The 25,531-nt window shown below is 57.2% G+C and overlaps 2 protein-coding genes across 4 annotated transcripts; both read right to left on the reverse strand.

The window, feature by feature from the left end:
* Nucleotides 1-1,327: 1,327 nt before the first annotated feature.
* On the reverse strand, nt 1,328-14,408 carry C1QTNF6 (C1q and TNF related 6). Of its 3 annotated transcripts, none has more exons than XM_022596921.3 (4): nt 14,260-14,408; nt 13,679-13,871; nt 7,963-8,221; nt 1,329-5,494 (listed from the first exon to the last, which is right to left on the reverse strand). In XM_022596921.3, exons 3-4 carry the CDS (start codon nt 8,213-8,215, stop codon nt 4,947-4,949), a joined length of 801 nt encoding a protein of 266 aa, XP_022452629.1. In that variant the 5' UTR covers nt 8,216-8,221; nt 13,679-13,871; nt 14,260-14,408; the 3' UTR covers nt 1,329-4,946. The 3 variants fall into 3 exon arrangements, with proteins under 3 accessions (XP_022452632.1, XP_022452629.1, XP_022452628.1); XM_022596920.3 differs by having other exon boundaries at nt 14,199-14,408; XM_022596924.3 differs by lacking the exons at nt 13,679-13,871; nt 14,260-14,408 and adding an exon at nt 10,534-10,657 and having other exon boundaries at nt 1,328-5,494.
* A 4,510-nt stretch (nt 14,409-18,918) lies between these two features.
* On the reverse strand, nt 18,919-23,728 carry SSTR3 (somatostatin receptor 3). Its single transcript, XM_022597060.2, has one exon. It carries the CDS (start codon nt 22,691-22,693, stop codon nt 21,416-21,418), a length of 1,278 nt encoding a protein of 425 aa, XP_022452768.1. The 5' UTR covers nt 22,694-23,728; the 3' UTR covers nt 18,919-21,415.
* Between the last annotated feature and the right edge of the window lie 1,803 nt (nt 23,729-25,531).

Consider the following 25,531-nt stretch of genomic DNA (forward strand, 5'->3'; position numbering starts at 1 on the left):
CAGTGTTGGGGTTCCTGGTGAACATGGATCCGGGCCCCTCCTTCCCAGCTGAGCCTGGCAAGGGCTCCAGGGAAGACCCCCAGCAGGTCTGGGGCATCTGAGACTCAGAGGGGCCGTTCCTCTCTTCCCAGGCAGAACCCCGGGGAGGTGGCCAGATAGTGCATTCCAACAGATAGGGCTGGGCTCAGACGGCCCTCTGAGGGATACAGAATTTGTGAGATAAGCGTGCGTGCAGAGAGGATCCGGATGTCCCAAGAGGAATGAGGACCCAGGAGGCTCTGCAGGAATGGGCGTAGTTCAGCAGGTATGTAGGCGGAACCGGGAGCCTGGAGCAGAGGGGACATTGACACACTCAGCAGATGTCCTTTGGACATGCACTGCCAGGTGACCCCTCTCGCTGCCGGGATGTGGCGCTCAGATGCAGCCCCCCAGGAAATGTGGTACGAGAAGAACCCCAGCTGGCCAAAATCGCATTTCTTCAACTTCAGCAGCATGGAAATTAAGCTTAGTCATGGAGAAATAAAGCAAGTTCTATTCTGTGTACATCTGAGTCGGCGGCATCAACTCATTGCCCGCAGTGGTGAAGAGCAGTCAGCAAGATGCAGGTCAGCCACCAGCGACCCCACCACCACCAACACTGCTGCTTCCCTGCAGAGGGTCCCCGGTTTCCTCCATGTGCCTGCACCCCAATTACTACTTCCTCCTGTCCACGCCACCACCTGCAGGCGACCTCACACCTCATCCGGACCCTGAGCTGCAACCCCAAGGCTTGTTGCTGGCCACCCAGCCTCCCGTCTTCCTGGGTTTGCAGACCAGCTGCTCCCAGCCACGCTGGCTTAGCTCCGTGCCCTCCTGACTCATGTCGTGGAAATCCCTCCTTCCTTTCTGGCTCCTGCGGCCACCCGCTGGCCCCAGCTCTCCCCAGCTCGGCCCCACCCATGATGTTCTTGACGTCTGTTTCTGATCTCGTTGAGTTTCTGCCCGTGTTTTTCCCTTCCTCCAGATGTACACGTGGCAGCATGTAGCTACTGGGACAGGCCTACGGAGCTGGCCGGAGGGGAGGGAACAGGAGAGTCGCAGGATTTTAGCCCCTGGCCCAGGATTCCTGGTTCTTGCTTCCCGCTACTTCTCTCCCCCTATGCTCAGTAAAAGTCATTCATCCAACAAACGCTCTCCGCTCTTCAAGGACCCACATGCCAGCTGCTGCTAATGCACCAACACCATTACAGTCGGTCCTCACTCAGGACAAGAAAGGGATGGTCCCCAGGGTGGGCAGGCGGCTACACAGGCATTTCGCTAGCTCGCTGGAGTCACCAGGACTACACGTTGCAGATCCCCGGGGGACGTTGTCCCCACAGACCTGGCAGCGGGCTGAGGGGGGCCTCCAGTTTCCCAGGGCCCTTGCCGAAGGACCTCCACCAAGAACTTACCTGTTGGGAGAGTCTCCATAACAAAGATCTAGTGGCTCTTACCCCCCCCACTGACGATATACCTCCAAGTCAGGAACTGGGATCCCATGGGAACAACTGGCCCAGACAGACCAGAGGTCGCCTCTGAAGAACGGATGGAGAAGTGTTTGTAGCAGGTCCAATCAGACAACGGAGGGCTGCCAGTTTTGGAGACCTGAACTAATGTGGCCTGGAAATATCTGGGGCCTTTGGCCTCAGCTTGCAAAGGGCAAGCTTCAGTCCTCCTGCAAGTGCTTGGCAAGTAGTGTCAAAAGCTTTTCTGCCTCAGTAATTAGCAAAGCAAGTCCTCATGATGTCCATGACCAAAGGCTCCTGCCTGGCGCTGGAGGTGACCTTTACCACCAGTGTCGGAGCAGGGGTGCTGGTGAGGCCGATGACACTTCAGCAGATCCTGGGCCAAAAGTGGGCGGTGGGATGGCTCCCCTGAGTAGCCTCTGACCTGTTAGGGCCTCTTGCGTGAGAGCTGCAAGGGCTTCAGGTGTGGTGGGAAACCTTCGGGGGCCAGATGGGCTCCAAGGAAACTAAGACTTATGTCTCCCCCTGCCTGGGTGGCTGCAGGCTCAGGTGGATCCTGGGGCAGTTATGGTGGATTTGTCTTTAGAGCATCCTCTTCCACATGGTACCCAGAGAGCCATCAAACACAGGCACGCAGGCAGGGCAGATGCCCCCATCAAGCCAATAAGAGGAGTCGCCACCGATTACGTTCGGTATCTTTATGTGAGTAGCTACTATGCTAGCTCGGAAGTCAGAACCCACCAAGACTGCCCGTTGTAGGACGTGGAGCATCTTCCACCAGAGAATATACACCTGTTCTCTGGCAAATATTACACACAAAACATGAGACAGGAGCCCCAAGTAGGATCTGCGGTTTGTTCAGCACGTCCAAGTGCCTCAATAGACCATAAACTCCATGGGTGTTCTCCATGGGGAGGTGATGGATTGTGCCTGCAATTGCAGCCTCCAAGCCTAGCAGCATACCCAGCACACAGTAGGTGCTCAGTAGCTGTGGTTCAAAGGATGAACGCAGGGACTTCCCTGGTGGTGCCATGGTTAAGAAACTGTCTGCCAATGCAGGGGACACGAGTTCGAGCCCTGGTCCAGGAAGATCCCACATGCTGCGGAACAACTAAGCCCGTGCGCCACAGCTACTAAGCCTGCGCCCTAGAGCCCACGAGCCACAACTACTGAGCCCACGTTTCACATCTACTGAAACCCACGCGCCTAGACCCCATGCTCCGCAACAAGAGAAGCCCATGCACCGCAACGAAGAGTAGCCCCCGCTCACCGCAACTAGAGAAAGCTGGCACACAGCAACGAAGACCCAACGCAGCCAAAAATTAATTAATTAATTAATTTTTTTTTAAAAAAGGAGGAATGCAGTGCTCACCGGGCAACCTCTCTTCTAATCCTTATGGCCACACCATGAGATAGGTGATCACCATTCCCATTTTACAGACAAGGAGACTGAGGCTCTGAGATGTGAGGACTTTCCCAGGGCCACAGCCAGGGCACGGCACAATAGACCCTGAGCTGGTTCCACTGCCTCCAAGGCACAGCAGCTGAGTGAGTGACCAAGGCAGGCTGGTTCTTTTGTGGGTGGCGAGCACGTGGAATGGAGCCCTGGGCTGCCTTGGTCCCTCTGGGACCCTGAACCTGGGCCCAGCAGAACAGGATGGGCTGTCCTCCCAAGGTGGGCAAAGGAAACCGAGCAGAAAGAGCCAGGCTGAACTGCCAAGAAGACGCACAACTTTTAATCATGCTGGACAAGCAGGGCAGGGGTGAAGTCGGGCTGGGGGCGGTTGTACAGGTCCAGCCTTCACGGCACCGGGTCAGGCCCTGCTGCCATCCCCCAGCCGTGCAGCCATGGCGCCCCTGGCTATGAGTAAGCACCAGAGACCATCACCGGGGCCACCTCTGCCCCGGAGTCCGCATAAGCACCAATGGGCGGAGGCCGTCTCCCTCTGGGGAGAGATTCGGGCCACCTGGGGTTGCGGGAGGGGAAGGCTGGGGGCCACCAGGCTGTCCCACCCTGGGAGAGGGGGAAGGGACAGAAGTCCTGATGTCCCTCCCTTGGCCTCAGCCTCGCCCAGCGCCTCCCTTGGCATCATGGCTCAGAGGAGGGTCCCCCCAATTGACCTGGAACGTTGCTCGCTTTGGTTCCCCAGACCTGCTGAGGGGTCCAAAGCCCGGTGCCCTCTGTCCTGGCTCATTGCCCGGCAGCATTTGTAAAGGCAGCAGCGGGCCAGAGGCGGCTCTGCTGGGCAGGAGCTGCCCACCCGGGGCCTCAACACCTGGAGAGCCGGAGGCACTGGGCTGGCGAGAGACACCAAGGAGGTCAGAGCACCTGGGGACAGACGACAGTGTCTGACAGTGGCTGGCAGCCTGGGAGAACTGAGGCCCAGGCACCTTTGGCAAAGCGGGCTGAGCACGGCCCTGACAGCCGCCCAGCAGCGGGGCAGGGAGGGCGTGTGCTAAGGAGGGTAGGAGTCCTCACAGGCTTCCATCCCAGCCGTGTGGGGGGCTATGGGTCTGGGCCCCCTTACCTCAAAATGCCCCCTAACCCCTGGGTCCTCTCCTCACAGCACCTTTCCCCTGACCAAGGCCCCCCTGGGTTTGCTTTAATGATGGGCATTGGGAAAAAAAGAAAGGAACAGGCAGAGGATACCCCCCACCTGGGGTACCCTATCCTGCCAGCCTTGGGGAGTGGTGGGTAATGGGGGGCCACAGTGCCTGAATGCCCAGAACACAGACTTGTGTGATCAGAGACCCATGTGTTTCTCTGGGTCTGGTTTCAGAATCTGTGTCTCCCCACCCTGGCTGGACTGGGTGCTCACCGAGAGCAGGGCCTGTGTCTGGTTCACCTCAGCCTTCCCACCAGCCTGGCACAGAGCGGGCGCTCAGTGAGTGTTTGATGACTGAATAAATGAACTGCGGCTGCACAAGTCGGGGCACAGACAGGAGCTCAGAGAGAAGGGAGAAGGCGCAAGAGACAAGAGGAGGGGGTGTCCTAGAAGGGTGAGAGAATTTAAGCATGTTGGGAAGATTCTAGAATGTTTGGAAGATTCCAGAATGTTGTGAAAATTATAGGACCTGGTTACTCAAGTGGGGTCCATAGACCAGCATCACCCAGGAACCTCCTAGAAATGCAAAATCCTGGGCCCACGCCACGCCTGCTGGATCAGAACCAGCATTTTCACACAATCCCTGGGTGATACAGATGCACACTCAAGTTTGAAAAGTGCTGGTCTAAAAGGTTGGGAAAGTTCTAGAAGATTGAGGTTAGGAGGTTTCTGAAAATGTCCAAGAGAGGAGAGAGGCAGGAACAGACTGGGAGGGGTGATGGAGGGAAGGAAAGAGGAGGAAGCCTGCCCAGAATGCCAGGTCCCAGGGCCAACTTTACAGACAGGCAAACTGAGGCCCCGCAGGGCACAGACCTGCCCGTGGCCACCCCAGGCCAGAGTTGCCCCATGGGAGGCACTAATCGTCCTCAGGCTTGATGAGGTGGCCGCTGAAGGTGATGTAGGTGTCGATGTCGTCGCTGTAGACGGCGTTCTCACGCTCACGCTTGAAGAGCCGCGCCCAAACACGGTCGCCGGGCGCCAGGGCCAGCATCACACTCTGGCTCTGCATGATGCTGCGGTCGCTGGGCTGCGCGTACAGGATGACGGCTGCCTCGTCGTTGTGCACGACGTGCACGTAGGTCTCCTTGAAGTTCCAGCTGTGCACGTTGAGGCTGAAGAAGTAGAGGCCGCGCAGGGGGGCGACGAAGTGGCCGGCAGCCAGGTTGAAGTGCCCGTCCGGGTTCACGAAGACCGTGTCGAAGAGCAGCGGCTGGAAACCCTCGCTGCTGTGCAGGGCCGTCTTGCGGCCCACCGAGAAGGCTGAGAAGCGCATCTGGCACGGGCCGCCAGGGCTGCCTGCTTGCCCCTTGGCACCCTTGGTGCCCTGGGGGCCGCGCTCCCCCCGGGGGCCCTCCCTGCCCAGCTTCCCGGGCGAGCCCAGCAGGCCTCGGTCCCCTTTGTCACCTGCGGAGACAAAGAGGAGAAAAGTCAGGGCAGGCACCCACGCCTGCACCCAGGGGGCTCCTAAGCGTTTGCAGAAGGCTCGCCCCTGCCCAGAGACGGCAGGTCAGAGAAGAGCCAGCACCTACTGAGCACCTACTGCATGCCAGGCATCGCCACCCCGAGCGCCCCTCTAAAGGAGACACCACGTCCACCTCCACTCACAGAGAGGTGAAGGGACTCTCCCGGTGGCACAGCTTGGGAGCAGGACCCCAACTGTGGTCTGTCTCCATGCCAGCCTGCTCCCTCCTCAGCAGTGAGGGTCTGACTGTGGTCTCTGCCAGACCAGGCCTGGACCCCAGGTGTCACTGCACCCAGCGGGACTTCAGGGGGATGTGGGCGTGGCATTTCTGCCCCAGAGAAGGGATCACCCGGAAGGAAGTGTCCAGAGTCGGAGCCAGGAGGCCCTTGGTGGGCGTTACCGCCCCTCTGCACGACCTGGGGCCTTCATGTTGGTGTCTTGGGATTTTTTTGTCTGTATCTTGAAGAGGATCATGCTTGCCTCACAGGGATGTTCCAGCCCTCTGGGAAAGCCCTGGGTGAACTCTGCAGATACGAGGCAGGACGATTCACCCAGCACTGCCCAGCCCACCTCCCCCTGCCCTGGGCTCCGGCAGCATCTCCCCTGGTTCCCAGGCAGGCACGCCTCTGGCCAGCCCTTGTTCCAGGCTGACTTCGAACGCAAGAAAAGCAGGTGACCACCTACTTTTTATATTTTTACCACCTACTTCTTGAGGGACCAGATTCCAAGTATTTCTCTGCTGCTTGTCACAGAGCCTGCAATCACACCCTTAGCCACATCCCTCTGAATGAACTAGACAGCCCTGTGTTGTCCCGGGGTCCCCTATGACCATGGCAATGCTGCTGGGAAGAGGGGAAGGAGGGGCAGAAAAGAGGACACAGGTCCTTGGAGGAGAAGCCTGGAGAGAAGCAGGGAGGAGGGAGTCCATGGCTCTGTGGAGGTCTTCCTCACTGGCCTCGTTGGTGAACTACCTACCTCATCATGTGCCCTGCACTTTACAGTTTGCAGAGCGCTTGCTTCGCCCCAGCCCCAAGGGAGCGTGTGAAGGGTAGTTATAAGAGGGGGTTACCTTCTCCTTTTTACAAATGATGCAGTAAGCCCAGGGAGGGAGAGACAAGCCTGCCCCACACAGCAAGGGAGCTGAAGAGCTGGGGCTGGGACCCAGGACTCCTGACACCAGCCAGACGCCTTCTGCCCAGCAGGCAGCTAGACTGTCCCAGGAGAGGTGACATGGGGTTTTAAGGAGGATAGTGAGGGGGGAGTTCAGTCAGCATCCAAGCACCTCGCCAACCTCACACAGAGGGCTCTGCTGGCCTTGGGGAAGCGGTGATGTGTGAGGTGGTGGGCAAAGTAGGGAGAGCACAAGAGGGGTCCTCAACCACAAAATCTGAAGGCCCGAGGGTCTCAGGTGCCAGCTGACCCTCTGGAGTCCTCAGCGACAAATCTTAGCTCTGCCCCTAACAGCCGTGTGACCCCAGGAAAGCTTCTGCCCTCTCGGAGGCTCTGTTTCCCCATCTGCAAAGTGGGAGGAATGACAACATAGCGAACTTGCGGGGTTGTCGTGAGCAAAGACAGAGGTTAAGGATGTCAAGGTCTGGCCCCAGGACCAGCCATTCACAACCCCCAGCAGCAGAAGTAGCCTCCTTGAGATTTGGTTTTAGAGGACAGGCAGCCAGCTCTCACCTGGGCGGCCCTAGTGGCCCCCACGGCTCTCCCTGATTCTACCCTTGTCTATTCTCCACAGAAATTAGAGTGATCCATTTGAAACCTAAGCTGGGCCAGGTCCCTCCTCTGCTCAAACCCTCCCCCACTCCCCATCTCACTCAGAGGAGGAGCCCACATCTGATCTGTTTTGTCTCCAACCTAGCTCCTCCCCTTGCCCCCTGTTCCTTAAACACATGAGGTCCGCTCTGGCCCCAGGGCCTTTGCACCTGCTATGCACTCTGCCTGGAATGCTCTTCCCCAGATACCCACGTGGCTTCTCCCCACCTTCTCAGTGAGACCTACACTGACCACCCCCATTTAATATGCAAACTGCCCCCCACAGCTGCACTCCAGACACCCCTTACCCTGCTCCACCTCGTCACTTCCATAGCATTTATCACCATCCATTTCATTAACTTGGGTGATATGTTTACTGCTCACTGTCTGCCTCCCCCACTAGAACAGAAGCTCCACAGCGGTGGCATCTCTGTCTGATGTGTACACGCTCCATCCCAGAATTCAGAACGGTCCTGGTATGCAGTAGGTACTTAATAAATGTGTGAATGAAACAAAAGGTCTGGGACAGTTTTCTGTCCTGGTTTCTTCTGCTCCTTCCACCTCACCTCCCTGAGCCCAGGAAGAGATCCCCACGCCCTCCCTGTCCCCGACCGGGCCAGTCCAGCCCAAGCCACGTGTGGGTCCTCACCCTTCAGGATGGTGATGTTAATGTAGGGCCTGACCTCAGGCAGCATGTACGGGAGGGCAGACGGAGAGGCCAAGGACGCGTGTGCAGCATCATCAAGGACCAGGGGGTCCTCAGAGTCACAGCACCGTCGACAGAGCCCAGGGGAACTAGAGGCCACGGCTTCCCCAGAGGTGGGCTCCTCGGTGGGGATTCCAAACACAGAGAGAGGGGGCACGAGCACTGCCCAGAGGAGGCCCAGGGCAGCTATCCCCATGGCGACCTGGAGCAGGGAAGGAGGGACAGAAACATATTACCTTGACATCTACACTCTGTTGATGCCCAGCGTGGACGCCACCACCCACAGCACGTGCGCTCCTGACACAACTCGGGGAGGGGGCATTAGTGCCCCCATTTAACAGATGAGAAGACAGAGGCCTACACAGGGAAGCAGGTTCTCAAGGTCACAAAGAGACTTGTGGTAGTGCAGGGCCTGGAGGTTGAGTCTCCTGGAACCCAGTCCCTGGGCATCTCTGGCACACATGGGCCCACGAAGGAGGACCCGCTCTGAAGACGAGGGTCCTGGGAGGCCTTTGCTGGGGTGGGTGAGGGGGTTGCCCTGCTGCCCATGTGTCATAGCCAATGAGACTGTAAAATGCTTTTCCCACCCTCCCAACCTCCCTCTGGCTTGTTTTCTTGCCCCAGACTCCACCGTCACTGGAGGGCAAAGGTAGAAGAAGGTGCCCCTCAGGACGGACAAATTAGAAACAAACAACCAAAAGAAGTCCCTGCAGAAATGCACGCGGAAGGTGTGCAGCTGGTCTCAGCCCACCTCCTCTCTCAGCATGTTTGCGCAATCAACAACCTACCAACTCAACCTCACACAAGAAGCCCTGCAGGGAAAGGAGCAGGAGAGAGTAAATTCATTGGAAGGTGGTTGTGCCAATCATCATAGACCTGCCAATCAGCTGCCAAGGTGGTAAATTGGAACTAAGGGGCAGGACCCAGGAGGTCTGGAAAATTCAAAACGAACAGGGAAGCCCAACGGTTTGTGAGAATCTGTCTTTGGCCTTGGCCAAGAAGGGATCCAGAGTTCACGGAGAGGGGCAGAAAGCAGCCTGGACAGCAGTGACTGGAGACGAGCTGGGGCTGGGTGGGCAGGAAGCCAAGCAAAGAGCCTTTGAGGTGGTGGCAGTCTTTGGGGGCTGGCACTGAGTTATCACAGGATCAGAAACACTTTTGAAACCAGACTGGTTTTTACACTTCTGGTGTTCTTTATTTCCTTTGTGTTCTCCTTTAACATTTAGTACAATTTAAAAATATTTTTCTGTGGTTAATATGTGTAGAGAAGGTAAAATTATTATTTTTTTAAATGCCATTCTAACCTAACCTGAACACTGAGGTAGGAGTTGGGTTTTAAAGGGGCAGGAGCCCTCCCCCGCAACAACCCCCTCCCCGCTCCCTGGGGGCTGGGTAGTAGCAGGAGAAGAGAGGGGTGGGCAGGCAGTCTCCAGCGCCATCACCCCTCTCCTGAAGGTGACCATTCCCAAGCCTCCCCCGCCTCCCCGGCCCCCATTCTGCTTTCCTGGTTCTGCTCAATAAGGCACGTCAAATCTTCAGAGATCAACATCCCTTCTGTCCGAGATTATGACCCTTAGCTTTTATTTGTAAATTACACAACCCAGTGGTTTTGAGAAGAGCAAAATCTCCTCTTTTTCTTCCCATAGATGTGACCTCATGGGAAAAGATGAGGCTTTGGAGTCAGACTTGAGATCCCAGAATAGTTTACAAGCTGTGTGACCTAGGGCTAGTGGCTTAACGTCTCTGGGCTTCTTGCTCCTTGACATTTACAAGGAGGAGACAACACCACCTTCCTCCCCAGGTTATTTGGGAGGATTTAAATGTGGGGAAATTGCCTGACTTGTAAAAGACTCGTAATCAAACGTTTGTCCCTTTCTCTGCTGCCCAGCACGACCTCTCCCCGGGGCCTGCATGGGATAGCAAGAGCAGAACTGTTCCCAGAGGATTAAAACTGTTTGGCGACATTTCTGTTGGCCTAGCCAGCTGAGAGTCAAAAAATCTGTGACACAGAACTGTGACCTGGTGGGGTGGGGGGGTGGGGAGGGGGGAATGCTGGAAGCAGGAAGCAAAGCAGCCTTTAACAAAAGTAATAATAACCACAGCCATGGTCACTGACTGTCCCTGGAGGAAGGTGTCACGCAGGGATCAAATGAGTGAGGGACCATGCCATTGGGGGTGATTTGGGGGTCCCTGCTGCCTCCATGAGGGCGCTGGGGCCTCTTTGGAGTGGGGGAAGGGCCAGGCCCTGCTGAGCTGAGTTGGTGCCTGTCCAGGCAGGGGTGGGCACAAGACAGGAGCATCGGAGGGCAGCCCTTCACCAGGGCTAAAGTCTCAGTCAAAGGAGGGAGTGGGGAAGGGAGACCCTAGAGGGGCTGGCTGGGGTCAGAAGGAGAGAGCAGGGCTCCGAGATGTGAGATGTGTCCGGGAAGAGAGGAGAAAGGAGAGGAATTCCAGGCTCTGACCCCAACCCCCTCTGCCCTGCTGGAGGAAGTTGCAGGACCTCCCGTCACTCACCCAGTGTCCTGCAGCCTCAAACAGCAGCTCACAGACCCCGGGCCTCTGGGCCGCCTCTGGTTCCTTGGTCCATGTTTGCAATTATAACTTGTTGCTGGCCCAGAACCCCAGGCCCTGCGGGCTGGCCAAGGAGGGAGGGAGAAAGGGATGGAGGCAGAGCAGAGGGAGGGAGGGAGGGCGGAGGGGGCGGGCTGAGCTGGCTTCCCACTTCCCCTGCTCCCTGCTCCCTCCCCTCCAGCCTCTGGGTTCTCCGGAGGTAAAGGGAGCTGAGGATTTCCTTGGCTTAACTCTCTGGTGGTCCTAGAGGGTCTTGTTTCATTCAGAGACCCCGTAAAGCTCCAGCAGGAAGGGGTCTGAGGCCCCTGATGGGAACTCGAGGCTGGGAAGGCGGAAGGGCAGGGAGCCCCAGAAGTTGCTCAGGAAGGCAAGGCAATGCTGGAATCCCCATGCCGGGGGCTCCAGCCTAGGCTGAAGAGCTCGTTAGTTCTGAGTCACTGAGGCAGGCGGCACGGAGGGGGCACGGGCACCAGCCCAGTAGCCTCAGGTTCAAATCCTGGCACTGGCACCCACTGGCCAATCCCTTCCCCTCTCAGACCCTAGTTGTCTGTAGAACTCCAGTCCCCAGCCCCATCCGTGCCAGTCACAAGAGGAAGTTTAGTAAATGTTTGTTGAGTGAAGGTCTCACCTCCTCCGAGATCAGGTAAGAGTATCAGATAAGGGTGGCAGCTGGGTCAACAGCCCCGCCTCCAGTGGACACCAAAGTCCTCCTCCTCTGCCTGGAAATGCTGCCATGATTATCCATCTTCCTGGTCTTCTACAGCCAATCCGCCCGTGGAAATGACCCCCAAGAAGGTCACAGGAGGGCAGCCTGTACAGAATGCCCCTGGGCCTCTGCTTCCTTCTGGTTAGGCTGCAGGAGGCTTTGCAAAGGCTGCAGTCCTGGTTCCCTGGGGTCAGAGACCCCTGTGCAAAGACTCTCTCAAACATCCCTCGCCCTCTAGCCCCCTCTCATGCTACATTTGTTGAGTACTTACTGCCTGGGCCAGGCTTCACCTTTGCAGGGGTTTTGGGGAGCCAAAGGGTATTTACATCCATTTTCTTACTCTTCTTGGGAAAGGGAGCTAGTGGTGGGAGCTGATGTGACTTTCACAGGGTCACACAGTTAGTGAAGAGGAACCACAACCCTACAGAATGGAAGTGCTCTCCGTCCTACCGGAGTTCCCACGATGGCACAGCTGGGCACGGTTGCGGGCAAAGGTTGCAATTCAGGGCCTGCCCCCTGGGCAGAGAGAGGTGGTGACATTATCGCTCTCAGGAGGCACAGGAACGCAGCGACCTAGGGGGACTTACTGAAGTCTGGGGCTTTGGGCACTAACCCCCAGGCCCCACTCACAGCTGGGCAAAGTGTGGAGGATGGAACAGCCCTGGCTGTGTGTCCTTGACCATCTCCCATCTCTGAGCTTCTGTTTTTTTATTACTTTGGGGGATAAACACACAGCAGAATATCCAGGCCTGGAAGGACCCTTAGAGATGATCTAATCCAATTCCTGAATCTGTCCAGCAGGGACACTGTGACCAGGGAGGGCAGGGAGTCTTTGGCTCAAGGTCAGACAGCAGACTGGAGTCCACGTTGGGATGAGGGCCAGACTCCCCCAGCTTCCAGTTTTGTGCTGCTTCCCACTCCCAACCCACTTGGAGTACCCCACCCTCACCCCAGGCCTACTTAGGGGTTCAAGGGGCCCCAAAGGAAAGCAGATGGAAGGCCTAAGAACACTGGGAAAACTGTCAGGTCCACACTGGCTGTGCCCGCTACGTGGCCCTGCCCCAGGCAGCATTCCCAGGGCACGGAGCCAGGGCTGCAGAGGGAGGGAGGCGAGGGAGCCCCCTCCCCACCCTCGCCTCACTGCTGCCTCCAGCGGGAAAAGGGCTGACTCAGCACCACGGGGGCAGGACACAGCTCCTGGCTGCCTCACAGAGATCTGACTTAGGAAGCCTAGCATCGGAGGAAAAAGCGAAGAGAAGGGAAGACGGACGGGGGATGTGGAGAAGCAGGGTGGGGACACAGAAGTGGTTTGGTCCAGGGCCCATTGTGTGCTCCCTGCCACGCTCAACAGCCCCTCTGCAGAGAAGGAGCCTCATCTCACTTGACAGGTGAGGTCTGGAAAAGCACATGATTCTCATCAGGTTCTAGGACCAGCTCCTTTGACTCCCAGCCAACGTCAATGCCCCAGAAAAGGGTCCCTTATCCCCCTTGGTCCAAGGCAGCTGGCTGGGGGCAGGGCAGACAAGAGAGTGGGACTCAGGAATATTATACACTACTCTAACAGTTTTCCTCCCTCTCTCTTTCACCAGGTCGCAAGTTACCCCATTTTTGCATCAGCCCTTGGTCCCCCGCCATTCTGAGGAGCTGCCCAGCAGGCCAGCCAGGCAGTGTGGAGACAGAGCCCCAGCCCTGGGGCAGACAAAACCGGGTTACGTCTCAGCTCCACCTCCTTCTAGCTTCGTGTCCTTGGGCATGTCTCCCTACCTCTGAGCCTTGGTGACCCGAGGCCAGAGGCACATGAGGAGGCCAAGACCATCTGAGCAACCTGGTGGGATAACCAGTGGGGGTACTCTACACCGGCCACCGAGCACTGCTTCTCCCGGGTTAAACCCTGAACATGGTGAGGGCATGAGCCCATTCTCCTCATGCACACAGATGAGACACACACTCCCCAACTCTCAGAACCAGGCTCCTAGCCACATCCACCTTCCAGCCCAAGGTTGGGAAGAAGATATAAAAATAGTGACATTTAGTCAGTGCTTACAAAGCACCAAGAACCCTTCATGCATTTTTAAAAAATAAAATGTGTGCCTGTCATAAAGTGAGACAGAACCCAAAACATGATTCCCGGAGTCAGCTATGCAAGTCGTGTTTGGCTAATGATCTAATTGTTCTAGGACGGTAATAAAGAAACTAAACAAAGGAAACCGTGAGCGCCACCTAGTGGGGAGAGGCTATGCGCCTGGCACCCACCCCATTCCACCACGGGTTTGTGATGCTCCCCACCCGTCCCCTTCTTAGAGAGCTAAGGAGGGGAGAAGGGGAAAGATGAAGGGCCCACTAAGACGTGCTAGGGGCTGGCTGCGGCGCCCGTTCGCTCACCTCTTCCTCCAAACCCCACTTCCTGCAAAGTGGGCAGAGGGTCCGATGTGACCCTCCCTCTCCAAAGCAGCTCGCTCACTCGGCTTCCTGGCTCTGCATACCCCTCCTTCGACTAGCTGGGTCATCCCGGGTGAACTTCGCTCTCCGGACTCAGTTTCTGCGTCCTGGGCTTTTCAGCAACCCATGTCCGTTCCTACGGGTGTTAATCCGAGATGGGCGAGTTTAATCCCATTTTACAGAAGGGGAAAGAGAATCCCCAGGGGGCCCAGAGAAGGAAAGAGCCAGCCCCATCCCAGTCCTCCTGGACCCTGACGAGGACCCTGTTGCTACAGAGTGGGAAACTGAGGCTCAGGGAGACAGGTGAAGCACCTGGCTCCCTCCCCACGGCTGACTAGTGGCCGAGCCGGGTGATGGGGTCGCCAAGGCACGCGGGAGGCCAGCGCCATCCTCCCCGCTTCTCTCCGCAGAATTAAGGGGAGTGACTCCCACCCCCAAGCCGGGGAAGCCCCTCCATGCCCACCCGCTTAGGGCTCAAACCCTGGGAAAAGACTGCAGCCAGCTGCAGCCACTCTTGGCACCACCTAGGGCTCAGCCAGACCAGACCCCCGCCACGGAGAAACCCGCCGGCTTGTGGACGGCGGGAGCGGCTCTGCTCCGGCCACCGCGCCTCTATCCGGGAAGCAGACAGCGAGACGAGAGGAAAGAGCCGCTGCGGCGCCGGGGTGGGCCCTTTGCGAGTCCAGCTCCCGGCGGAGTCGAACAGAACCGAGCAAAGCCGAACTTGGCCGAGCAGAGCCGAGTCCGGCCGAGCCCAGCGTGTCCGTCCGATTATCGCCGGGTCTGACCGAGTGGATCCGACTGGTGCCGAATAGAGCCGAGTCCGGCCGACCGGAGCGGCTGAGGGCGCCAGGCGGAGAGGGGAAGGTTACGCGGCGCCCCCTGCCTGACACAGAGCACAGTGCTGGCGTCGGCCGGAGCCAACCCGCCGCCTCCCGGTCCTGCGACAGTCCTGTGAGATGGGGCTACAGAGCCCATTTTATGGATGAGGAAACTGAGGCTCCAAGAGGTTTTGAGGCTGGCCCAAAGGCACGCAGAGCTAAGATGTGGTGGCTGTGAGGCTCGAAATGGATTGTGTGGCCGTGAGCTCACCTGCCACACGACCCATGTCAATGCGCATTGTGTGTTTGCTTTGTTCTCCCCATAATTGCTGCCATTTATCATGGTCAGCAAGGAGGAAGGACCCACCCTGTCTGATGAGCGGGCTGAAGGCCCGCGCCAAGCACAGAGACAACCCCTCTCTTACAGATGGTGAAACCAAGCAGGCTCTGGGCACACTGACCAAGTGCAGCAAGGCCAGCAGTTCCTGTGTGCAAATATTGACATATTTCCTGTCATTAACGCAGAGAGCAGGACCGAGAGGCCCCGTACTCCTGCAGGCCTCATTTTCCCTTCCTGTTAACAAGATGGCCAGAGGGCAGGAGATCCTGGTTGTGTACAGGCTGTGTCCCTAGGCTGTGTGAGCCAGGACCTGGGGTGTCTGGGACCCTGGAGGAGGCCAAGTGTGGCCCCGGGCACTTTCTTTGAGCCTGTGAAAAAGTGAAGACTGGCTTTGCTCTCCGTGCGCACGTATGTGCATGAGTGTATCACTGACATTCACTCCTGGGTACACACCACCTTAGCCTGCCAGGCAGGCCTATGCCGAGGCTGCAGGGCTCGCTAGAGGGTGCTCGCAACAAGTGAGTAGTGTCAGAGGAAGCCAGCGGTCAGACTGCATTAGCGGGAGCAGCCGCCCTTGCTGGCCAGGGACCCCTGGGGTTGGTCCAGCTTGATGTCGATCATCCCTTCTTTGCTTTTCTCCTGGACGTTCTCCATTCCAGGCAGAGCCGAGGCCACACGTTGGAAGAGCTACTTCACGTTGTAGCCGGTCTTGGCACTGGTCTCGATGAACGTGGCGCTCAGTTCTTTGGCACGCTGCTCGCCCTCCCGGATGGTCGCCTGCCACTTGTCGGCCAGGTCGGTCTTGTTGCCCACCAGCAGGATGATGACGTCACTGCCCCTGTCTGTCCTGACATCATCGATCTGCTGGTCTGGGCTGCCCTTCATGCCTGTTGAGTCTTGCCCAAGGACATCATCTGTTACCGCCAGTGGCCGCCAAGGAACTGGCACCATTGGCCTCAGAGCTCTTTCCACCCCCAGCATCACTCCTGCCACCCTGGCCCTCAATTTCATAGTTTCTAAAAGCTACAGACACTGGACTGGGAACTAGGAAAACGTGATTCTTGGTCCTGCCTCTGGTGCTGTGACCCTGGGCAAATCACAAGACCATCCCAGGCCTCACTATTTTCAGCTGTAAAATGGGTAGCAGAGCTGTTCTTAGTACCCTGAACATCTCGCATGCCTCCTCCTTGTGCACAAACTCCAGTTCCCTCTTGATGCTTGGCTGGGCTATAACCCTTCCGGGGAGACGTCCTCCCCAGCCCACGGCTGGATTCTTGCTTCTGCTAAAGCACTTCTCATGTTTATTTAACACATAGCACCTGCGATGCACTGTTCCAAGCTGTTTATAAATCTCTGTTCATTTAATCTTCCTAACCGTAGACATCTACTCTCATCTTCATCTCAAAGAGGAGGAAACTGAGGCACAGGAAGTTTAATTAACTGGCTCTAGGTCAAACAGCTAGTGAATGGATGAGCCGGGATTCAAAACCAGACAGTTCCAGGTTCCGGGGGCTTAAGAACCACCTCTTTATCTCTTATGTTCAGTGCAGCTTCCTTCACCCCTGAAGCCACGCCTTGTAATTCTCTGCCTTCAGCTTTTTGCGTTGGCGGCTGTTCTGTAAACACTTGTTGAAGGAAAGAATGAATGAATTAGTCCAAGGTCCTCCAGAGACCCAGGAGAGGAGGGACTGTTGGCTCCGTTTTGCAGGTGGGAATTGTATTAGTTTGCTGCCAGAACAAAGTACCACAAACTAGGTGGTTTAAAGAACAGAAATGTATTTTCTCATAGTTCTGCAGGCTAGAAGTCCAAGGTCAAGGTGTCAGGCAGCGTTGCTTCCTTCTGAGGACTGTGAGGAAGGACCTCTTCCAGGCCTCTCTCCCGGCTTCTGGTGGTTTGCTGGCAATCTTTGGCATTAACTTGTGGAAACATCACTCCAGCATTTTCCCCATGCTCGTGTCCGTGTCCTAATCTTCCCTTTTCTTAAAAACACCAGTCATATTGGAATAGGACCCCACCTGACTCCAGGGTGACATCATCTTAGCTGCTTATAACTGCAAGGACCCTATTTCCAAATAAGGTCACATCCGGAGGTACTAGAGGTTAGAGCTTCATATGAATTTGAAGGGGGAGCGGTACACAATTCAATGCACAACTGGAATTAAACCTCCTAGGCGGTCCTGTCTGACACAGCTTCTGTCCCTGAATTGGGCCTCACCTCTGCTTTTCTCCCTTTCATTCACTGCCTTCCTTCAACCCCAGGGCCTTAGCACATACAGCCTCCCTGCCGGGCACACTCAGGTTCACCCTCTGCTCTCAGTGCCGCCCCCAACACGGACCCCTCCCCCCAGCTGTGATCCCCCAGAGCACAGGGCACTGCCGTCCCTACTGGATAGTGGTCCATTTACTTGTGCGGTTGCTTGTGAGCGCCACAAGGCCCGGGAACCGTGTCTGTTTCCCCAGCCCGGTGTCAGGGCCTTGCACACAGTGAGTGCTCAGAAAAGTCTGTATTAACTTAATGAACTTTGCCCAGAGAGGTCAGTGAATGGCCAAGGCTGTGTGGTAGGTTCATGGCAGGGTGGGCCTAGGTCCCAGGCCTCCTGACTTTGGGTCTCATGACATTTGGGGGATGTGTTTGCCCCATGGCCTTCCAGTAGAATCACCAAGAGTCTCACCAGGGCCTGCCAGTGACAGGGGAGCACCCTGAGGTTTTGGCAGGACCGTGGCCTTGCACAGCTCCAGGGAAATCTCCTCACATTACAGCCTGGGGTTCTTGCCGCCTTTAGAGTGCTTTCTTCTGTGTCTGGAGTCCTGTGGCACCCAGGCTGTCACCTCCCCATGGGACTGTGGCCTCTGTCTCCCCCACCCCTTGGAGGTGAGGAGGGCCTGAAGCCCTGGGGCCTTGGCCTCCCCTATCCCAGGGCCTACAGGCTCCTGACTCCTTTCTGCTGGTGCTGAGGCTGACATATGAAGTCCTGTTCCAGAGCCTGGCGGCCATGGGCTGTTGCCAGGCAACAGCCTCGGAGAGACAAGTTCAAGGTAAGGTCTTGGGTCTGAGCAACTTGGATGTCTGGAGAGACGGAATCAGGCAGAGAGGGTCATCGCCACCCCTTCCTGCCGGCTCGAGCTCACAGCCCCACAGCCTGCCCTCAGCCCACAGCCCCTGTAGTTCCCATAACCCACAGATCCCAGCCCCAAACCCCCATATAACTCCTTCCATTCCCCTGATGCCCCCTCCCCATTTATTAAGGGTCACCACATTGCACAGATCCAAAGGAGGCTAGAGTCACAGTGTGAAAATTCCCCCCTGGAATTGAGAAATGGAATTTCCCCCATTCAGTCATTTATTCCAAATAGTCATATGAGGGGCCCACAGCACTGCCAGGCCCTGTGAACACAGATGCATCAGGCACAGCCCCTGCCTGGAAGGACAAAGCTATTGGGACACCACACACACACACACACACACACACACACACACACACACACAAACGCACAAGAGCATGCACAGGTAGTGACATATGGTGAGATAGGGAAGCTGGAGGGGTGTGGGATCCAGAGAGGGGACCCTGGCCCAGGCCCGCTCCCCACACAACCTGGGCTGCAAGCAGATCCTCTGCTCCCACCCCGTGCACACCTGCCACACACACAGCAGGCCCTCAGTGTTACACCCCAATACACATTCACTCGTGGATATGGCTGAGATGCCCTGCGCACCTACTATGTGCCCTGCACTCCGTTTACACACCCTTCCCCCATCCCATTATTGTTGCTGCCTGGCTCTTCTCTCCCTGCCATTGATAGTCAGTCCCTGACCCAACTCCTACCCCACTGTTCAGGCCAAACTGTCCATCACAGTGTCCCACCTTCTCTCTAGCTGGAAAGATGGACCCATGACCCACATCTGGCCAATCATGGCATTCTATCACCTTGTCTTTGGTGATTGGCCCAAGGGGCCATCATGTGACTCAGTTAGAACCAGTCAGCTCTCTTGCATGAGATCTCATATTTGGACACAGGGAGAGAGTATATCTACTGCCTTTGGATCAAGATCTGTAAGGGTGCAGGCTGAGGCTTGTCAGGAACGTCTTCCATGACTCCTGGAGGACCAGGATTCTGGGAGGCTATACACAAAGAGGCCTCGGCACGCAGAGCTGAGAGACAGGAAAGAAGGAGCATCCCGATAGAGATGGATGCCCATACCCACCCCCACCCATGCACACCCGTCTAAAAACACAGCGCCCGCCAGAGGAATTGGCCCAGGCCAGTTGTCATGTGTCACTGACTTTATTGACAAGAGTTAGAGTCAGAATTTCCCTAAGGGGCCTCCCACCCACCCTTGTAGAACAGGCTCACTTGCCCCAGGAATCAGGAAAGTAGGGTTGGCCAGGAAAACAGGAAGTGCTGGAATGCCAGGGGCCCTCTTTCCTCAGATCCCCAGATCCGCCTCAGGGGACACCAGACTGAGGACTGGGCCTCCAACCTCTACACAAGCTCTAGTTTTGTAAACTTCTTTCCCCCTGATGGGGCCTCACTCTCCCCCAAGCCCTGCCTCCCTGATCTTTGGTCTCTGACCCCCAGCTTCCCTTCCTCATGTCCTGTAGTGCCCTCAGCCCCAAGGGCTGGAGACAGAGAAGCCACTTGGTGAAGGAGAAGGGGTTGAAGGCCACACCTGGCGGGGGCTGCCTCCACTGTGTAATCTGTTAAGGCCCAGCCCCAGCCATTGCAGTGTGCGCGGCACTTTACCCCAAACGACTCCTTTTCTTCCCAAATCCCAGGAGGCAGGCAAGCTGGGACAAGCACTTCCACTTTATGATGGGAAACTGAGGCCCAGAGAGCTCAAGGCTACACAGGATCTGAAGGTGAGTTGAAGATCTAGGCCTCCCAACTTGTGGTTCCCATGCTTTCCCTGAGGACCCCCTACCCTCTGCAGGGTAGGGGGCTGGGAGATTTAACTGGAGGTACCACCGTCCCCGGGACCAGTCTCGCTGTGGCTCTAAGGGGTCATCTCTGGGAGGGAGTCCAGGCCAGCCCCAGGCCCAGCCTTGGACAGTGGCCTCTCCCTGTGGCCTCTCTCCAGCCTCCTCTAGTCTTGTCTTCCTTGGGCCTTTCCGACGTGCTGCCCCGGGGCATGTAGAGGACCGGGAGGTCTGATCCCCAGCCTGCAGCGCTGCCCCACTCCTCCCAACCTCTCCGGGGAGCCAGGCCTTGCTTCTCAGCTCTGCCCCCAGACTTCCACCAAGGCCTAACCCTTCTTACCAGCACTGCAGGCCCTCAAGGGGGCTGAGCCTGTACCTTTCAGAGCATGTGCTTTTCCACCCTGATGGCATCCTTTCCTTGAGTTTCATCAGGCCAGGCACCGGCAACCATGTTTCGTTGATGCTGCAACTGAGCTCAGCCCAGAGGGGCCAAGGTCGGCCCCAAGGTCATGGAGCAGACCTGTCCTCCACCTCCTCCTCCTTCGCCTTTCTCTTCCCCCTTCCTCTCCCTCCTCTTCTTCTTCCTTCTCCTCCCAGCTCTGTTTAGACACTCCGCCTTTCCGTTCCAGTCTGCCTGGGCCAGGTCCCTGCTTTAGTCGCCGACGGGGGAGAAGCAGGGAGGATTTCTCCTATGAGGAGGTTCCTGAGCCCTCAAAGACCCTGAGACCCCCTCCAGCCACAGGACACAAAGTGAGCTGCTTTGAGGATTGATTAGCTGCCCCCAACGGGGCTTGAGCTAGCCTTTGGGTGGCCTAAGCTTATGCAATATGGGGTCCCTCTTTAAGAAAAGGGGTACAAAATTACAAGTACGAAATTAGACTCAGGGCCTCAGAAGGTCCCGAGCAGTCAGGGACCCTGAAGCTCGACTCAGTTAGCTTCCCGGAAAATCACGTCTTCCCCTCTTGTCTGGGAATACAGGAGTCCTGGCATTGACTGTCTGGGCCAAGAGGGCCTGGAGGTTATTGGGTTGTTTAGCAGGTGAGGCCTGAGGCCCAGAGAGGAGAAGAGCTGGCCCACAGCCTTGCAGCAAGACGGGGAGAGCCGATGGGGACCTGGGCAATCTCATACCCCTTCTCCCTACCAGGTAAGGCTTTATCCTATTTGGGGATGCAGTACCACTCCCTGTGAATGTGGGCCCCCACTCCCTCTTTTGTGAACCTGACTCTGAGCCCGGGAAATCCAGGCCTTGGTTTATCCCTCTGAGGGCCAAGATTGAGGATGCTCTGTTTCGGAAGGGGAAAACCAGTCGGTACCTATCCCCTTAACCTGACCCTACCCAGCCCGGCAGTGATGCCCCTCCAGACTTATCTGATAGAGCTCGTCCAGGCCGTATCCCCCATCCCTGAGTCACAGAGGAGAACGCAAGGCCCAGAGAGGGGAAGTGACCGATCTGAGGTCACACAGCAAGTCTCGGCAGCAATGGGATCAGAGCCCAGGCCTCTGAACTTCCCATCACGGGCCCCTGGCACCTCAGGTGGCATGCCCTAGGCGTACCCACAGCCTTTGCCCTGTCCTTGGGCTACCCTGGCCCTCCGCAGGCCCTTACAGATAGCTGATGTGCAGGGTGCCTGACTTCTCCGCAGCTGAGGGCTCTTGGGGTAGGAACTGATGCTCCTTTCTGGTGGGGCCGCTGGGCAGCTGCTCCTGTCCGCTGGGACCCGGCTGCGTGATGAGGTTGACCCGACCATTCGTCTCCTTCGGCCCCTCATGCTCCCCTGCTCCCTCCTGCCCAGCCTCCCCACCTCCATCTTCTCCTTCATCCTCTTCTTCCTCTGTCTTCTCTGGAGGCCCCAGGGGAGGCTCCTGGTTGCGCACACGGCGGGAGGGCCGCAGCAGGACCCTGCGGAAGCCCTGCTTGAAGCGGTAGGAGAGGAAGCCGTACAGGATGGGGTTGGCACAGCTGTTGGTGTAGGGCAGTGCCACCACCAGGAAGTAGAGGCCGAAGAAGGCGGGTTCCTCGGGCAGTGGGCACACCACGTTGATGATGTTGAGCATATAAAAGGGCGTCCAGCAGAGGACAAAGAGTGCCACCACGGCCACCACCATGCGCGTGACCCTGCGCTCAGAATGCCGCCGCCGCTGGCACGAGGGTGCCCACACCCGCCGCCCAGCTGAGCGCACCTTGACCACGATGAGCAGGTAGCAGAGGCAGATGACCAGCAGCGGCCCAAAGAAGCCCAGTGCGGCCGTGTAGATGATGAAGCCAGCCCGCCAGGCCGCTGCCGGCTCGGGCCACTGCATGTGGCAGGTGCTCATGCCACGGGGCACGCCCGAGAAGACCACCACGGGCAGCACTACCACGGCTGAGGCCACCCAGACGGCCGCACTGACTGTGCGGGCCACGGGCGCCGTGCGCCAGCGGGCGGAGCGGGTGGGATGCGCTACCGCCAAGTAGCGGTCCACGCTCATGACAGTGAGACAGAAGATGCTGGTGAATTGGTTGATGCCGTCCACAGCCATGACCAGGCGGCATGTGAGGGCCCCGAAGGGCCAGTAGGACAGGGCGTTCTGCGCGGCCAGGAAGGGCAGCCCCAGCATGAAAAGCTCATCAGCCAGCGCCAGGTTGAGGATGTAGATGTTGGTGACCGACGGGCTGGCCGTCTGTCGCAGGACCACGTAGATGACCAGTGAGTTGCCCAGCAGGCCCACCACGCACACCGCCAGGTAGACCAGTGGGATCAGAATGCCACTGACAGCCAGCCCTACTGCACTCTGCACTGTGGACGCGTTTCCGAGGATGGCATCCAGGGGCCGAGCGGAAGAGGCGTTCCAGGGTTCCGAGGGCGTGGGCGACGGTGAAGGATAGCCAGGGGTGTCCATGGCCAAGAGGGGATGGTCAGCAGTCAGCTACTAGCCTGGAGGAGGGAGGACACAGTTTGGTCATGGCAGGGCACGGCTTTGTCTCTTCAGCCCCTCCCCCATCACACTGAACTTGGAGACTTCCTGGTCACCTGGCCAGAGTTTGACGTGTCACGGCTCATTCACTCTGCACAGGCCAGCAAGGGAGGCGGGCAAGGTATCCCCACTTCTCACATAAGGAAACTGAGTCTCAAAGAGGTGAAGTGACCACGCTGTACCACATAGAGGGGGTGTGGCATGGGACTCCGGCTTGCCTGGCCCCAAAAATCAGGACCAGCACTGACCTGGACACCAGTGACCCTTCACCTGCACACAGGGCAAGTGCTCCGCAAATGTTCAGTAAGGGGATCGTTCGATAAGCTGATGACAACATAAGCCCTTTCCTCCACACCAGCATTTTCCAAACGTTTTTGACACCAGTGCGTTTTACCTTGCAACCCGACGACGCCATATTGGTCCATAAAACAAAATCTGCCCTTTCTACGTATGATTAACCTGCTGGCAGAGCCCCAAGTGGATCACCCGCTGTGATAGGCTGAATGTGTCCTCCCCGACGCCAAACTGATATGTTAAAATCCTAACCCCCAGTGTGATGGTATTAGATGGGAGGGCCTTTGGGGGGGGTGATTCGGTCGCGAGGGTAGAGCCCTCATGAATGGGATTAGTGCCCTTCTAACCCCAGAGAGCTCCCATGTCCCTTCTGCCATGCAAGGAAACAGCAAGAAAACAGCCACCTATGAACGAGGAAGCAGGTCCTCACCAGACACCGAATCTGCCGGCACACTGATCTCGGACTTCCCAGCCTCCAGAACGGCGAGGAATGAATTTCTGTTGTTTATAAGCCACCCAGTCTATGGTATTCTGTTACAACAATCTGGACAGACTAAGACACCCCCCAAACAGGTCTCAGCTCTCACGCTAGAGAAACACTGCTGCATATCACAGGTCCTTAACCTTGAACCCAAGTCTCTTGATGAACTTCAGAGGATCCATAACCCCCCCAAGCTCTGGTGAAAGTTAATACATCCTTGTTTTTTCTGGGCAGAGCCCAGCGCTTTCATCAGATTCCTCAGATTCTGAATGGAGTTAAGAACCACAGGCTCAGAGGTGTCCCTTCCCCCTGGAAATCAAAGCCCTTGAGGACTCTCTCAGCCCTGCTCATCCCACTGCACTGCGACAAGGGCCCTGCTGTGAACAGGGCTGTGAAGGATGATTGGCTGTGAACCTGGGGGGGTGGGCGGCTGGGGCCCCTTCTGCCCCAAAGGCTGACCGATGGTGGAGAAATTCACAACACTTTGGGGGTAAGGACGAGAACAGCCAGCTCCCCCCTGCGCCGGTGGGGCGGGCTCCCCCGAGAAGAGGACACTTCAAGTGGGTCTTGAAACGTGAGTAAGAGCTTGGCCAGTGGCACAGTGGGAACAAGCGTCCCCATTCCCTCTGAGAGCACCTTCTTACTACACTTCTCGTGTGTTATGAGGAGCTGAGACTCCTCCTGGCTACCCTGCTAGACTTGACTGTCAAGCGTGGAGATGCTAGTACTCGGCTCTGGCTTCCCTCGTCCCTTTCACATGAGCGCAAGTTCTGCATCAGTGTTTGCGGCGTCGAGTGAGTCAGAGGAGCCCCGGCGGACAAATCTTAATGCAGAGGAAGGACGCACTGCTGACAGTGGGGATTCAGGCCCTGCTGGGACAGACCTCCTGCCCCAGGACTGGCTAACCTCCCTCAGCAGGACTTTCCGGCTCTCCGGAGACCCAGTTAGAGGCCAGGGCTGAAAGCTGGAGCCTCTCTGCGACGGGACCTCCTCCCCTCCTTCCAAATGACCACCCCCTTCCCCAGTCCCTTGGCTGCGGGCTGCCCTGACTCTCCCTACAGAAACCCCAAGGGAGAAGGAAACCTCTCAGAGGAGCCTTCCTCCAGCGTTCTCCTGCCCGCCGAGCACTGGACCTGAAATGCCTCCAGTGAGACCTATGGTCCCCACTGCCCTGTCCGGACACCAATTTCACATGCGAAGCTCCTGGAAAGGGGAGGCGCCCCAACTCAGAGCAAACGCCTCTGGATGGGTGAGCGTGCCCGGTGCCCCTGCCCAATACCTGGGACTTCCAAGGGGTCTGAGCACCAGGCGGGGTGATGCCAAGAATGGCAAAGAACCCCTTGGCCCTGGCTCTTCCTGATGCTTCCCCAGGCTGGCCGGGCTCAGAGCACCTTCTCCCTGCTCCTCCAAGCCTGATGAGAGCCCTCAACCTGCCCTCACCCCAGGCACTAAGCAAGGGGCAGTCTGGACAGTGGGCACATAGGGTCCTAACAGTGCTGCCAGGCCTTCGTCACGGAGCTAAGGTTCCAGGCTAAGCAGTGACATGCAGCATCCTATAGGGTCCTATGAGGGAGGCACTAGGGTTGTCCCCACAGTACATACAGGGAACAAAATTGAGGTCATGCACTCTTGTCACACAGCTAGGAAGGGACAAAGCTGAGAGGATTTGTAAGACCATCTCCTGCCCACTCCATTTCACAGGCCGGCAGACTGAGGCCAGGCCTGGAGAAGGCACTTGTCTAAGGGTCATAGCTGGTCCGGCCAACTAACTGGCATCCAGTTCTTCCACCAACCTATTCAGAGCTCTCCTCACTGCTCCTCAGGCTCTGGAACTATTAAGATCACTGCCGTCTTCTCTGTCTCTCCCTCTCTGCCTACCTCCGACCGACCCCCCTTTCCCCTCTGAAGGCCCACATCCCTAAACCCTTAGAGACCTAAAAATAGAATTTTAGAATCTTAGAACTGAGTTGTAGAGTCATAGACTTTAG

Source organism: Delphinapterus leucas, chromosome 11, assembly GCF_059928025.1.
Source record: "Delphinapterus leucas isolate spDelLeu-1000000601 "Yukka" chromosome 11, BTC_Dleu_Yukka2, whole genome shotgun sequence".
In the NCBI taxonomy this organism is placed as follows: domain Eukaryota; kingdom Metazoa; phylum Chordata; class Mammalia; order Artiodactyla; family Monodontidae; genus Delphinapterus; species Delphinapterus leucas.

Bases quoted from the DNA above. Each gene is read 5' to 3' on its own strand.
- C1QTNF6 (XM_022596924.3), bottom strand. From the start codon at position 8,215: ATGGGGATAGCTGCCCTGGGCCTCCTCTGGGCAGTGCTCGTGCCCCCT. The intron at 5,495-7,962 runs GTGAGGACCCAC...TTGTCTCCGCAG, and splicing joins TAACATCACCATCCTGAAGG to GTGACAAAGGGGACCGAGGC.
- SSTR3 (XM_022597060.2), bottom strand. From the start codon at position 22,693: ATGGACACCCCTGGCTATCCTTCACCGTCGCCCACGCCCTCGGAACCC.